This window comes from Heteronotia binoei, chromosome 6, assembly GCF_032191835.1.
Source record: "Heteronotia binoei isolate CCM8104 ecotype False Entrance Well chromosome 6, APGP_CSIRO_Hbin_v1, whole genome shotgun sequence".
Lineage (NCBI taxonomy): Eukaryota > Metazoa > Chordata > Lepidosauria > Squamata > Gekkonidae > Heteronotia > Heteronotia binoei.
The window spans coordinates 115,795,142-115,810,151 of NC_083228.1; the positions used below are offsets into that span (position 1 = coordinate 115,795,142).

At 42.6% G+C, this 15,010-nt stretch overlaps 1 protein-coding gene across 1 annotated transcript; it reads left to right on the forward strand.

Moving 5' to 3' along the window:
• Positions 1-1,461: 1,461 nt before the first annotated feature.
• Positions 1,462-14,741, forward strand: LOC132574345 (UDP-GalNAc:beta-1,3-N-acetylgalactosaminyltransferase 1-like). The gene is made up of 2 exons (XM_060242707.1): positions 1,462-1,482; positions 13,641-14,741. Exons 1-2 carry the CDS (start codon positions 1,462-1,464, stop codon positions 14,673-14,675), a joined length of 1,056 nt encoding a protein of 351 aa, XP_060098690.1. The 3' UTR covers positions 14,676-14,741.
• Positions 14,742-15,010: the final 269 nt, after the last annotated feature.

The following is a 15,010-nucleotide window of genomic DNA, read 5'->3' on the forward strand; positions in this document are numbered from 1 at the left end:
CAAATCTAATTCAAGAAATATCTGGGGATTTTGGGGGTGGAGCCAGGAGACTTTAGGGTTGGAGCCAGGAGCAAGGGTGTGACAAGCATAATTGAACTCCAAAGGGAGTTCCGGCCATCACATTTAAAGGGACCACACACCTTTTTAAATGCCTCCCTTCCATAGGAAATAATGGATAGGGGCACCTTCTTTTGGGGCTCATAGAATTGGACCCCTTGGTCAAATCTTTTTGAAACTTGGGAGGTATTTTGGGGAGAGGCACTGGATGCTATGCTGCAAATTTGGTGCCTCTACCTAAAAAAACAGATCCCCCAGAGCCCCAGATACCCGCGGATCAATTCTCCATTATTTTCTATGGGAATAAGTCTCCATAGGGAATAATAGAGTTCCCAGCAGACATTTCCCTGCCCCCCCCCAACTTTCTGATGACCCTGAAGTGGGGGGAGGGCCTCCAAACTGGGGGATTCCCTGCCCCCACCTGGGGACTGGTAACCCTAATACCTGGAAACTTTGGAAGTTGATCTGGGAGATGATGGGGTTAGGGGAGGGGAGAGGTTTCTGCATGCTGTAGAGTCCACCCTTCAAAGCAGCCGTTTTCTCCAGGGGAGCTGATCTCTGCCAGCTGGAGATCAGTTGTAAAAGCAAGAGATCTCCAGGCCCCACCTGGAGGCTGGCAACCCTAACAACACCTTGATTGCAGAAGATGGCTTCAACAGGGTCCCATTCAAAGCATTTCTTCTCTTTCCTTCCCAAAAATGGTTTCACACTTCTCCTGGTAAAGCATCTGTGTTGTTGAGACTAGCCCAAGTATCACATAATAGTGAACAGGCTTTTGAGTTCCCCAGAACTCTTTATCAGGCTGGATGATCAGAAAGAAAGAAGGGGAAGGAGAAGAGAAGGGAAGGCAAAGGGAAAGGAAAGGGAAGAGGAAGGGAATGTCCAGCTTGATAAATAGCCAACCTGATGAAAAGCTATAGGGAATTCAGACTTGTTGTTCCCAGTGAAAGGGTGTTTACACTGCTATTGTTTCTGGCATTTTTTTCGGTGCCTTTAAAAGCATCATAATCAGTAGAACTTATCATCATCCCTGTTGGGAAACAGCACCTGCTGAATTTTTAATGCTCCTTCAGCTGTTATAGGAAGAAGAAACAAAAGCTACTACACCATCTAAAAGATGAAAGTTGCTCTTTGGATTTATTTTTAACTTCTTCCCTCAAGATAGAGACAGGCTATTTGTTGTCTTGTTTCAGTTGTGATATTCCTTTCACATTGTTAGGGTAGAGCATAAAATTTTGGGCTGGGAAGTGAGGTAGCAAGTTAACTAGATTTACCTTTATTTGGGGTCATTTTGAGCTGCAGCTGAAGGCGGGGGGAGATGAGAAAGTTGTGTTCTGTGGGCTGAAAGCCTTTCATCCATGGAAATGCTCTGTGGGATCCAACCCTTGGTGTACTGTTTTCAACATGATAACAAGATCATTTCAGGTAAGTGGCAACAAGAATGAGCACATATTTATAGGAAATATGCTCCTGCATGAATTTTGAGAGGAGGATGGCCATGCCCCCCGTGACAGAATTTTTAAAAAGTTGCTATAGATACATTTCAATGGTAATAATGCCTCTGCAAAATTTCAACAAAATCTATGGCTATGATAAAACACCCATTTGTTGAGATGGCATGGAGTGCTCCAAGAGATGCATCTTGATAATACTTGTGTACTGTGTAATGTTCCTCATCCACATTTCTAATGTATTTCACCAATAAAAATTATGTGACCATATTTGCAGTCTTTATTAGCTATTTTCCAGACACAGGACTATACTCTAATACAGGGTGGTCAAACTGTGTCTCAGGAGCCACATGTGGTTCTTTCACACATTGTATGGCTCTTGAAACTTCTACCACCCCATCAGCCAGCTTGGAGAAGGCATTTGTCTCTTTAAATCACTTCTGCAAGCCAAGCCAGCTGGTGGCTTGGACAATGCATTTAAAGTTGTTTTATTTTCACAGCTCCCTCCCTTCTCTCCCTCCTCATATATTTGCCTTCTTTCCTTGCATCTCTCAAACATTTGGCATTCAGGTCTTGCAGCTCTCAAACATTTGACATTTATTCTATGTGGCTCTTATGTTAAGCAAGTTTGGCCACGCCTGCTCTAATTTGACTGCTGTTATATGAGGTAGGAAACTTGTAGTCTTTATTAGCTATTTTCCAAATACAGGACTATACTCTAAAATGACTGCTGTTATCTGAGCATGAAACAGTACTACATTCAGCTACTGTGCTTCATTATCCTATATCTAATTCTGAACGGCCTGAGAATGAGAATAAAGAGATCCTCACAATGGAGCTATAGACATGTAAGGGAGCCGTTTCTACAAACCAGACCAAAGCCTCAGGTTTTAGCATAACCTTACCGTTAAAATAGGAGAGGATAAAATAAAGATTTTAAATGCCAGTCTCATGTGAAATTACTGCCACAGTAGATTCATTTTGAAACTCAAGATGAATCATGGGACAAAGGCAGGTTGGCCAAGAAGAAAGATGTAGAAGAACAAAGGTAGAGTGGAGGGAAAGGGGAAAACAGGAACAGAAGCCAAATGAAGCAGAAGGACTGGAGGGAGAGAAGGAAGGGGAGGAGTCTACAAAGGAGAGGGAAAGAAGGGATAGAATAGGGAAGAGAACCAGGGGACGAGAAAAGATTCTGTGAATGTTTGCAGTTTTCCTGCTTGTTCTTATATAAATTACATACCACAGCAGAATTGAAAGAATACATTTTCCCCTTCCTCTATTGACAAAAGAAAGTACTGATCTTACTTTATGTTGATTACATGGTAATTTTGTCTCATATGTAAAATGTGTTATAGCACCTTGGGTACCTATTGCTCTAAGAACATTTAAGTGTTGACTATGCGGAAAGAACCTAAAGCTGTCCTTTAAAGGAATTTAAATGCAGTTGCCAAGTAAAGCAGATTGTCCTGTCAAGTCTGAATAGGAATAGTCTTTTTGTTGTTAGCTGTTGGAATAAACATTTCGAGTCAGGCAGGCTAAAAGCTTATCAATCATTTCCAAGTACTGTAGGATTAAGCAGATTCCATTGAATCTACTGTGGGAATTTTAAAATCAAATTTATACCACCAGTTATTAAATGGATGTATGGATATTACAGTATTTCAGGCACGGAAGAGCAGACCACTAAAAACCATTTTGGGTACATCTGAATCATTCCAGCCTATATACTGAGGGCTGAAATAGAGATTCTACCTACTTTAATGAAGATTATTAAACTGGAGTCCTGAAAAGAACAGGTTGCTGAAGATCTGCTTTACTTGATAACTGCATTTAAATTCCTCTAAACAGACCGCATTGATAGAGAAAGCTAGCCAAATGATGTATAACTAAGAGGGTTTCCTCAGGCATATTTTCTAGGAACAAGGCCAGGCCTTGCAAATAAAGGACTTTTGTCTCTATTATGTGACTATTTTTCCTCAACATAATTTGTCCTTGGTTTGTAAATAATTTCATGATATGCCATAATAAAACATAACATGTGTGAGACTTACCTTGTTTTCCTTTGTAAATTTCCTCTGGGAAAAAAAGAGAGTTTCCATGGTTAAGAACTTTGTGGATGCCATCATGTGTTTCAGATGGGTGTTAGAATAATCTTTACCATTTTAGTTCCTGTATTTTGTAAATAGTAAATAGACATTGTATGTTATTCAATTACTTGTCATTTCTGAGCAGGGCTTTTTTTGTAGAAAAAGTCCATCACGAACTCATTTGCATATTAGGCCACACCCCAACATCATCATTGTTTCACACAGGGCTTTTTTGAACAGCTAGATTCAAGTCCAGTAGCACCTTAGAGACCAACAAGATAATTGGGGTATGAGCTTTTGAGAGTCCAAACGCTCTTTGTCAGATACTCCAGACAGGACCTAATCCTTTCTGCATTACAGAGGATGATTTGTCCACAGAAGCCATATTAAAAGTACCTTAATTTAGCCTCATCCCCTGGCCATCAGGGTTGCCAGCCTATATTTGGTGAACAGCAACAACCTAAAGTTGCTATTGCAACCAATCTCCAGGCTACAGAGATCAGTTCATCTGGAGAAAATGGCTGCTTTGGAGGGTAGGGCTCTATGGCATTTTACCCCACTGAAGTCCCTCCCATCTCCAAACCCTGCCCTCCTCAGGTTCTACCCCTCAAATCTCCAGGTATTTCCCAACCCGGAGCTGGCAATCCTAGGCCATCTGTGCAATGGAAGGAACCATGCCAGACAGTGTGTTTCTCCCTTCCTAGGTAGGATTGCCAGGTCCTACTCAAGAAATATCTGGGAGCTTTGGGGGTGGAGCCAGGAGACTTTGGGGGTGGAGCCAGGAGCAAAGGTATGACAAGCATGATTGAACTTCAAAGAGAGTTCTGGCGATCACATTTAAAGGGACCACATGCCTTTTAAATGCCTTTCCTCCATTTGGAATAATGAAGGATAGGGGCAGCTTCTTTTGGGGCTCAAAGAATTGGACCCCCTGATCTGATCTTTTTGAAACTTGGCGGATGTTTTGAGGAGAGGCAGTGGACACTGTACTGAAAATTTAGTGCCTCTACCTCAAAAAACAGTCCCCCAAACCCCAGATACCCACAGATCAATTCTCCATTATATTCTATGGGAATTGGTCTCCATAAGATAAAATGGAGTGCCCAGCAGCCATTTCTCTCCCCCCACTCCCACTTTCTGTTGACCTTAAAGTGGGGGGAGGGCCTCCAAACCAGGTGACCCCCTGCCCCCAACTGGGGATTAGCAACACTTGGTGAGGATACATTTGCAGGGCAAATGTTCAATGTTTTAACTTATTTTAATTTAAAATCACACTTGCTCTACACAAGAAGGGCTGAGTTTTTAAAAATGACCATTGGTCTTTGCTTTTTGCATTGCTTGTAGTGTAGGAGAAAGTGAGGGAAATACACCCTGCTGCTAATTCACTGCAGTTTAAAGTCCTGACTTTTTGTTCAGCTTCCAGGAGGAATTGGCAGATGTGACACAGGTAGCCAGAACAGCTTGTTTACAGACAAAGCTACTGACTCCTGAGCCCTCTCTTTCATTCATGATTTCCTCTGTGTTTAGGAACCTTTTCTTTGTGTGTTGCAAAGGAAGGGTTTACTAAGGCACCAATGAGATATTGGGCCGGGGCAGGGGGGGGGGGCGGCAAATACCTAAGAGAAGCTAGTTGGCAGTCATCTTTCACGCTGGAGCTGGTGGAAAGAAAGAAACCTGGTGGAGGTGGCTGAAGACTTCCTAGATGGGTGAGTTGAACACACAGAAGGGGTTCCAGTGGGCTGGGTGGTGGAACAGGAGCATTAGGTGGATTAGGAGGCACAGGGGATGGTATGCTATCCCCTCCACCGTGATTGTTCAAAGATTGATCTCTACACCTGCCTTTGTGCATTACGCAGACACTTTAAAGTTGATCTTTTTTGTATTTTTCTTGATTTTTATGCCCACTGATTTCCTTCTACCATAAAGATCACCCCTTGTATCTTTTCTGAGATTGCTGAAAGCAGAAGAGTAGGCAGGGATAATATCAGGCACAAATTGGGAGCATAACAGTATTTGGGTTTATGTCTAGAACAGGTTTTTACCTGTGTACATAATGGTTTAAATGTGGATGGCTGGAACAGACCGAGGATGCCATTGAGTTTCATAGTTAAAGGTTCTTGCAAATGATACCAAGCACATAAGCCAACAGGTTTTGGGTAATCTTAAAAAGGAATTGGTTTTGGTATCAATTTTGGTAGTTGCAAAAGTGATCAACACAGTCGATCGGGAGTTTCCCCTTCACAGCCATTTCCCAGCGCAGAAGCTGATGCTAAATAGAGAGGAGTCCCAGAGGTACAGCTTTGCTCCTTTGTTGCAGCTAGAACAACAAAGAGGCTTCTGGCACCTTTAATAGATTTATTGTGACATTGAAGTGCTCAGAGCCAGAGCCTGCTTTGGCAGGTGTAAGTGCACAGGGGTAAAATAGCAGGCTGGGAAGGGGAAATTCTTAAAAGACAAGGCTAGACAATTTAGCAGTCGGAATACATTGGTGTATTTTGCAGAGTAATGTCTAAATGATAATAGTGGTGTGGAATGGATCATTCCAAACTGCTGATGAATTTGTACAGTAAGATTAACAGTGGACACTCTTTACAGTACTCTAAGGAGGGGCAACAGCTTTCTGTAGTAAACCAATGACTCCCAGTCTGAACTTGATCTTTCGGAGTCACCTCCTGATTTTTTTGTTTTGTTTGCTAATTTCTTGGGAAGGGAGGAGTACGGCCTATCATTATCTAGCCTTTGGCTGAAGTCCAATAAGCTCTTTTGAATGCAATGGGGCTTACTTCTGAGTAACCATAGTTAGAAGTGCTCTTTTGATTTTAAATGTGTTGTAAGCTGTATTAAAATGAACAGATGTGGCATAACAAAATTTAGTCCCTACCTAGTTATGTGCATCTTGAACAGCCATGTTATGCTGTGATTTTTGTTGGAGTCTGCAGGTGTTAGTAAAGGTGTGAGTGAGACAGCAATCCCTAGGCCTAGGTCTTCCAAAGACTCCCTCTGTCTAAAAACACAACTTCTTCGTGGGCATTCGATGAAATTGCTGAGCAGACAGGTTAAAACGGATAAAAGGAAGTACTTCTTCACCCAAAGGGTGATTAACATGTGGAATTCACTGCCACAGGAGGTGGTGGCGGCCACAAGTATAGCCACCTTCAAGAGGGGTTTAGATAACAATATGGAGCACAGGTCCATCAGTGGCTATTAGCCACAGTGTGTGTGTATATATAAAATTTTTTGCCACTGTGTGACACAGAGTGTTGGACTGGATGGGCCATTGGCCTGATCCAACATGGCTTCTCTTGTGTTCTTATTGATCATGGTTTCAAAAGCTTGCAGTGTCCCATTCAAGCATTTTTTTTGAGGATCAAGGTTTACTTAGCTTTTGTATGGATTGCTGGTCCTTTGCCTACCAACCATACCTTATTCCAGTTTCCATTCCCACACTAAATCTCATTGCCCCTCCTCCCTGTCTGTGGTCTCTGTGTTCATATATTTTATTTTAAACACACACAGGCATGCAACACTCTCTCTCTTTTAATATTGTTTTGATTGTTCACACCTTGGGGACTCTAAATTGGGTGGAAAGGCAGCATACAGATGTTTTAAATCAACGAGCAAATCAAAATGTCCTCCTGTGCAATGCAATTCTGTTTCACATAATTTGAAGAATGACAGAAGTGTGGAAGCCCACAACTGCACATGTATAACACAATTCTTAAAGATTCAAGTCCAATACACCTTAGAGACCATCAAGACTTGGGGAGCAGTCTGGACCACCTTAAAGGCAGGCAACAGAGAGGAGCAACCTTCCAACACGGCAGCAGAAATCCTGGTGAGTCAATTAATTAATTCAGTATTAACATACAGTATCGCTAACCAGTGTTCCCTCTAAGCTGAGTTAGTGTGAGCTAGCTCACAATTTTTTAACCTCTGACCCACACATTTTTGTCTTAGCTCAGGAAAAATGACACCAAAGCAAACTAATTTATGTGGTAGTTCACAACTTTCATGTCAGTAGCTCATGAAGTAATATTTTTGCTCACAAGACTCCACAGCTTAGAGGAAGTATTGTCCCTAATGGACATCCTGTCCCAGAAAGGTGGCCCGAATCAGAGATCTGTGGCTATTTCAGCCATATTTTGGTTTAAAATTTCATTTTTAAGGCATTTTTGCAGACACACTTGACACATGAGGATAAATATGTAATATGCCTCTTACCTGTATGTGGAGAAACACCATCTTAGAGTGTTGGTGCTTCATCCAAAAAGGCAGGGATCAGTAAATCCCTCAGCAGGGCTTTGTAGCCTTCCCCTCACTCCCCCCCTCCCTTCCAGAGCCAAACCAACAACGCTAGGGGGAAGATCCCCTAGAGAGGCAGGAAGTGCTGTTGTTCCTTGCATGTGTTAGGCAGGAAGAGAAGCCAGATTTGAACTGGGGCTGGAGTGAGCATGTGGTGAGCAATGGAGGCTCCTGCCTGGGAAGGCCCAGGCAGGCAGACTAAGTAAGTAATTCACAAGACAGGGCAAGTTTAGAGCAGGGCCAGCCGGATGCGTTTATAATCACCTTTTCTTTGTTATACTGGTGGCTGTGCTGGGCTGTGCTGTGCTGTGCTGGGCTGTGCTGAGCTGGGCTGTGCTGTGCTAATTTGGTAGATGCAACTGTTTTTGTTTTGTTTTTCTTTTCCTATCTTTTTCTCTTTTTAAATAAATATATTTTTACTGTTTAAATGCTGGCAGTCAATCTCTGTACCACCTAGATCCCCAGACCGCTTTAGACCACGCTGTTTTTGAGAAGGGGGCCCCGGGGAAGGGGGAAGGCATGCAGTTGGATAAGGTGCCAATCCTCCAGGGGTGCCCCAAAGAAGCGCTGAGGTCTCTGTGAAACCCTAGTGCAGGGTGGCAGAGGACCTTGAGGCCTGGCCTCACAGCTGGAGAGGGGGATTGGGAGTCCTGTTCCTCTCAATCTGAACCCCGGGACTGAGCAGGTGGTGGCAGCGAGCCCAAGGGGCAGGAGGAGAAATAGCTCCCTCCAGGAGTTGGCGACTCCATAGGGAGCTGACGGGACCGGGCCTGAAGGCAGAATCGGGCCGGTTCCGCCACACTGTACAAAAACCTTTTACCTTCTGAGTTTAAATTTAGCACTATATTCACTGTTCCCAGTAGACAACAGGAATAGCTAAGAACAAGACTGGGATGGGGGGTTGCAGAGAATCACAGGAGTGAAATCAGTTTAGAAATCCCATTCCATCCTCCAAAATCTCCCTCTCTAGGATTCCCTAAACTCTTGGGGAACTGAACAGGCTGATTTCTTGTCCTCCCCCTTTTCTCTATAATTGATGCTGAGCTGCTCTCTAAACTTCATGCCTTCTGGAGCATATTTAGATTTGGTTTTGAAAACTCGTTTCCCCTTCCGTTTTATTTACAATTTTATTTAATCATCTGTCCATTTATACTCTGTCTTTGTCTCAGGGGGGATATGAAGCAGCTTACCTCCTTCTCCTCTCCTGCATCTTATCCTTACAACAACCCTCTGTGTGCCTGGCCCGAGCTCACTCAGCAGACTTCTGTAGCACAGTGGGGATTCAAACCCAGGTCTTCCAGGTCCTCATCTGAGACTCTAATGATGCGATCGCACACACTAAACAATCCACTTTCAATGCACTTTCCAGCTGGATTTTGCCAGTTCATGCAGTAAAATCCAGTTGGAAAGTGCATTGAAAGTGCATTATTTAGTGTGTATGATCACAGCCCACGTCATCTTTTCCTGCATAACTAGGAATCCCCTAAGTATGTATAGCATCTTCTTCTTTCATGTACGTGAATGGCCCCATAGAATAGCTTTCACCATCCATATAGAGTCCAGAATACACACACACACACAGATCTGTATAGTTCAACAGTCTACCATTTTTTTGGGAGGGGGGGTGTTACTTTGAGTTGTCCTTGAAAGGGCAGCTGCTGTAAGAGCCCTCTCAGCCCCACCCGCCTCACAGGGTGTCTGTTGTTGGGGGTGAAGATATAGGAGACTGTAAGCTGCTCTGAGTCTCTGATTCAGAGAGAAGGGCGGGGTATAAATCTGAATTTTTCTTCTTTTCCTGGAATTATGAGTTAACTGAGGCATCTAATTTCAACAGAGGGCAGTAAATTCCCTCTTCAAGAAAGTGCCATTTCTTTTAGGCTTCTCTGACAGAGGTAAGATATGAACAGTGCTTGGAAGAAAATGCCAGTAAATTCTAAGAGGTATTTGGATTCAGAATAGGCACAGTACTGGCCCCCTTAAAATCATACACTTAAGTGGCTTTGAGCTAAATTGCTGTCAAAAGAAGGGCTTGCTTGATATTAAAATTAAAAATGTACAATCAATTATAAAAAATATAAGCGCAACTGGCCATCTAAAGAACAGCTTGCTTAATATATCGTAGAGGGCTATAGGACAGCAAACTCCAGAAGGCTTGTGCATCTGTTTAAATGAATAAGTTTGGACTGGCTCAAGCTCTTATATGAAAAATATATACACTTAATTGTCATTGAGTGAATGAGAGAGAAAATGTTGCAGAAGAACATTAACATTTGGTTGGTACTAGAGGCTGTTAACCCTGGAAGAAACATAGAAAGGATTACTCCCGAGGAAGTCTATTGACGAAATGAGCCTACATCCGGGTGCTCATAGACTTTTTTTTGTAATATGGGAATGTTAAAATTGGACCTCTGTTACAATATAAAGTGTTAAAATATATGAAGGTTTTTAAATGGTTTTATTAAACTTTCCCTCACCCTCCCCACAACAGAGACCCTGTGAAGCAGGTGGGGCTGAGAGAGCTCTCCCATAATTGCTCTTGAGCAGAACAGCTCTTGAGAGAATTTGTGGCTGGCCCAAAGGCACATCAGCAGGTGCACATGGAAGAGTGGGGAATCAAACCCGGTTCTCCCAGATAAGAGTCTGTGCACTTAACCACTACACCAAACTGGCTCTCTTATATACTTAGCCATCTACTTGCAGTCATTAAACTATAGAATCCAAGCCAAGTGTTTTAATTCTTAATCAGGATCTTTTTGAAAGAAAATAAAATCCCAGATAGGCAGTGAGAAACATAATCTTTTTTTTAAATCTTTTTCAGAATTAGCCAAAATAATTTCCTTTTAATTTTCCTTTCCTATTATCCCAATGTGCCCCTTCCCTTTAATACACCTGAATATGTGTGTGCGTGAGAGAGCGACCAAGGTCCTTTTCAGACAGCCTATGTATTCCATTTTAGTATTTGTTTACTAACAGATTTTTCTTATCATTTCAGATGGATCCGTTTCAGTAACCAACTGAATATATTTACCTGTTCACACAAACCCACTTGTGTCCTCTTAGCAGAGCATGACTGAGCTTTTGATGACAAAAACCAGTTTCTTCTGCCACCAAACCCTTCCTTGCGCTTCTGAATCACTGTGCTGTGTGAAATGGCCAGCTATACCACTTCCTGCAGTGTGTGTGTGTGCCTGCACAATCTTCCTTTGCCCTTTTTAAACATGCACCTCACTCCCTCCTCCCCTCTCCTTGCTGCTTTAAAGACATATGCTGATTGGCTGAAACATTCCTCTTCATCCTCCTCTTCGCTGTCATCCATGGGGGACTCCATCTTTCCAAATGGCTGGTAACTCTCTCAGGGTACCCACTGGGACTTCTTTGCTGGATTATTTATTTTTTAAAGACTTCTCAGCTCAGGTCAGTCACTTCTGGGGGAAGGAAAAAAAATGGGAGGCTTTTTGGAGGGGTTATGCTTTAAAACCAGGCTCTCTGTGTCTGTGCCCCAGTTGTAGTGCCCCATTTTGTTAAGCCTACCTGAGCAAGGAAGCCCCAGCTTCTGGGAGCAGAGGAAAAGGAAGCAGGAGGGGGAAGTAGAACCCCACCTTTCTCTGTTTCCTTTTAAATAAGATAATCAGCATACAAGCTTTTACAAATTCTTTCTCAAGGTGACTTGAGAAACACAGGCATGTGTTTTCGGCGCTCTTTTTTTCCAAGCAGAAACATTTTTGCTTGGTTTCTGGGGCTTCTGTGAAATGCTGGCATCTCTCTTTTTCTTTTCCAAAGGGCTTCTGAGACAGACAGCACAAGCCTTTAAGTCTGTCACTCTTATTCACTCTGCCCACCAAGGTTTGCAAAAGCACATGTTTGCACAAGCACAATTCTAAAATAAATCCACAACCCCGCCCCCACCAAATGCTGCCTCCACTCCCAACTTGGAAAGCCTTTAAAAATGTGTGTCTCTCTCTATGAAGCTGCTATGGCATTGAACTGCGATACTGATTTAGCTCTTTAGCAATCTCATTAGAAAGTTTTTTTAAAAGGGTGTGGAGGAAGATCATGCGCACAAGTGGCAGTGTTTGAAAAGGTAATAGTGCTTCAGAGATGGCTCATTGCGGAAGGAGAACTGCTATGTGAAATTCCCATCCCTCTATTGCTTTATTAGATGATGGGCCAGAATGAATACCATCTGGTTTAGAATGGCAATGTGAAAAGCATCCAAATCTCAAAACAGCAGAGCACAGTGATGTCAGTGTATATTGTGCTTGGCAGAAGAATCCATCCTCCCTTCCTTCCTCTGAAAAAGAACAAAAGCTTATACCTGAAAACACATGGCTGTTCTTAGGGGAGGAGCCTGTTCTTGTTCTGCTGCAGGAGCACTGCCTTTTGCTTTCCCTCCCCCTCCCTCCCAAAGGAGGCAAGCTCAGCCAATGGAGGGAAGGAAGACGTGGATTGGTTCCCTGCTGCTGGACACAGCTGCAAAAGCCAGCTGTGAAGTGATGGTGGCAGCAGCCCCAGAGAAGGAAGAAAGAGGGAGCCATTTTGCTTGGGGGTTGGATGGGAACCCTGTTGGATTGTCTGTGGGATGCATGTTTGACTCCTGTTTTATTATGTGAGTGTTCTACAGTTTAGATTTGCACTTGTATGTTATTGTTGTTTAGTCAATCTTTGTGTTGAGTTAACAAGTTGGTAAAGTCTCACAGGCCATTGTACTTTGTGGATTAATTTACTGACATGAAAGAAGATACATGCAATGTTCTACATGCTGTGAGGGTGGTCATGCGGGTGAAAACAGTGCATTGCTGTGCTTCACCACGCATAGCTCTGTGCATTGCAAAAAAAGTGAACCTGTGTAAGATCAGATGCAATATTTGTGCACTATTACTTTGTGATATTAAATTGCTTTAAAAAAAATTACAAGGTTTCCTTCCCCATTTCTACCAAATATGGCCATCAAGAAACCTTACAATATCCATGGAGCAGTACAACAAAGACAGAATGAGAGAGGCATTATATCTAATGCTCGTTCTTCAATCTGACTCAGAGGGTGAATTCCCATTGCTGCTGCTTCTTTGGAGATGGCCCGGTGGTGGAAATGCACCACGTGTGGCAGTCAGATGTTGTACAGGATGGGACTTCCCCCTTTGTGCCACTGCACTCTGCCAAAGAACTAAAGTTTCTTGGGTTCCCAACCTCCAGGAGGCACCTGGAGATCTCCTGATATTACAGTTGATTTCCAGATGACCAAGATCGCTTCTTCTCATGAAGATGGGGGATGGATTGTATGGTATCATCTCCTACTGAGGTCCCTCCTCGCCCCAAATCTCACCCTCCCCAGGCTCCACTCCAAAAATCTCCAGGTATTTCCCAACCCAGGAGTGCGTTCACACTACACTAAATAATGTGTTTTGCAACTGCATTTTTACTATGGAAGAATAGCAAAAATCCACTTGCAAAACACATTATTTAGTGTTGTGTGAACGCACCCCAGAACTGGCAACCCTAGAATCAAACTACTTTTTCGTTGGTGGGAGCCAAGAACAGGCAAGATGCCTTCTCTCCAGCCCTCAAGGTCTTTTTGTCACTATCACTGCCTGGCTGATGTACCGTTTTCAGATAATGCAAACAAATAAGTAGTAACTCTTGTGATTATCATGATTTTAAGCAATCTCTTTCACATAGATTTGGGTATTCTAAACTTGAAGCTTGTATTTTCCATATGCTAACTTGATTGATTTTTCTTTTCCAGCCAAGAATTTCTGGCCTAGCCCCTGCTGTTTCTTTCCCAGTCATTCTTCTCTTTGTGGGTGTTTTGAAGACAGTCATGCCTTTGATGTGCTTGAAAAGGGTTTTCTGGAGTGTATCTCTCATCTCTGCCATATTAACGATATGCTATATGGCAATTCCCTCCCACCCTGTGATAGAACATATAAACTGGATGTATTTCTACGAATATGAACCTGTTTATAAGCAGAAATTTGTCTTCACGTTACGTGAGCAAATAAAGTGTGAAGAGAGCAACCCATTTTTGGTTATTTTGGTGACTTCAAGACCTGCAGATGTGAAGGCGAGACAAACCATTAGGATTACGTGGGGCTCTCAAAAATCCTGGTGGGGCAACCAGGTTCAGACACTGTTTCTACTGGGCCAAGGAGGAGAAACAGAAGACAGTTTAACCTTATCGATAGAAGATGAAAGCATTCTCTACGGAGACATAATCCGTCAAGACTTTCTTGACACATATAACAACCTCACCTTGAAAACAATCATGGCCTTCAGGTGGGTGGCTGAGTTTTGTCCCAATACTCAGTACGTTATGAAAACGGACTCTGATGTCTTCATCAACACTGGTAACTTAGTGAAATTTCTTCTAAAACAAAATGCTTCAGAAAACTTCATTGTTGGATACCCCTTAATTAATAATCTCGCTAAAAGAGTATTTTTCCTGAAAACATATATTTCTTACAGTGAATATCCATTTGATGTTTATCCTCCATACTGCAGTGGATTTGGTTACATCCTTAATTCCAGGTTAGCTTGCAGGGTTTATGAGATGATGCATCATGTCAAACCCATTAAGTTTGAAGATGTCTATGTTGGGATTTGCTTAAATATTCTTGGGGAGAGTGTCTATATTGCAGAAGATGCAGAATTCTTTTTAAAGAGAATTAGCTTTGATATCTGTAAATACAAGCACCTGATTGCAGTACATGGCATTTCTTCTGACGAAATGATTAGGTACTGGCAAGATATCATGCAAGAGACTTCGGTTTCTTGCCGCTGATGCCCTCTCAAGTCTTAAAGCCTGATTTGATTCAGCGAGACTATAAGGCTGGGCTGCCTTATCCTGTTCTGGCCTCTTTAATTTATGCTGCCCTGAGCCCGTTAGGGGAGGGCAAGATATGAATTTGATAAAATAAAATAAAAATAGATAGGAATTGCGCTGACATTTATGAAGGCCTTAAATGAACTTGAGAAGGAACAGATTGCAACTGTATGCTGACACCAGAAATTGTGATCTATATTTTCCCCCAAAATGTATTGGAACTTAAATTGTATGCATCAACCTGGACTTTTTGCAGGTTTCGCACTGTACAAAGACATGTGACATGAAATTAA

Bases quoted from the DNA above. Each gene is read 5' to 3' on its own strand.
- LOC132574345 (XM_060242707.1), top strand. From the start codon at position 1,462: ATGATAACAAGATCATTTCAG. The intron at 1,483-13,640 runs GTAAGTGGCAAC...TTTCTTTTCCAG, and splicing joins TGATAACAAGATCATTTCAG to CCAAGAATTTCTGGCCTAGC.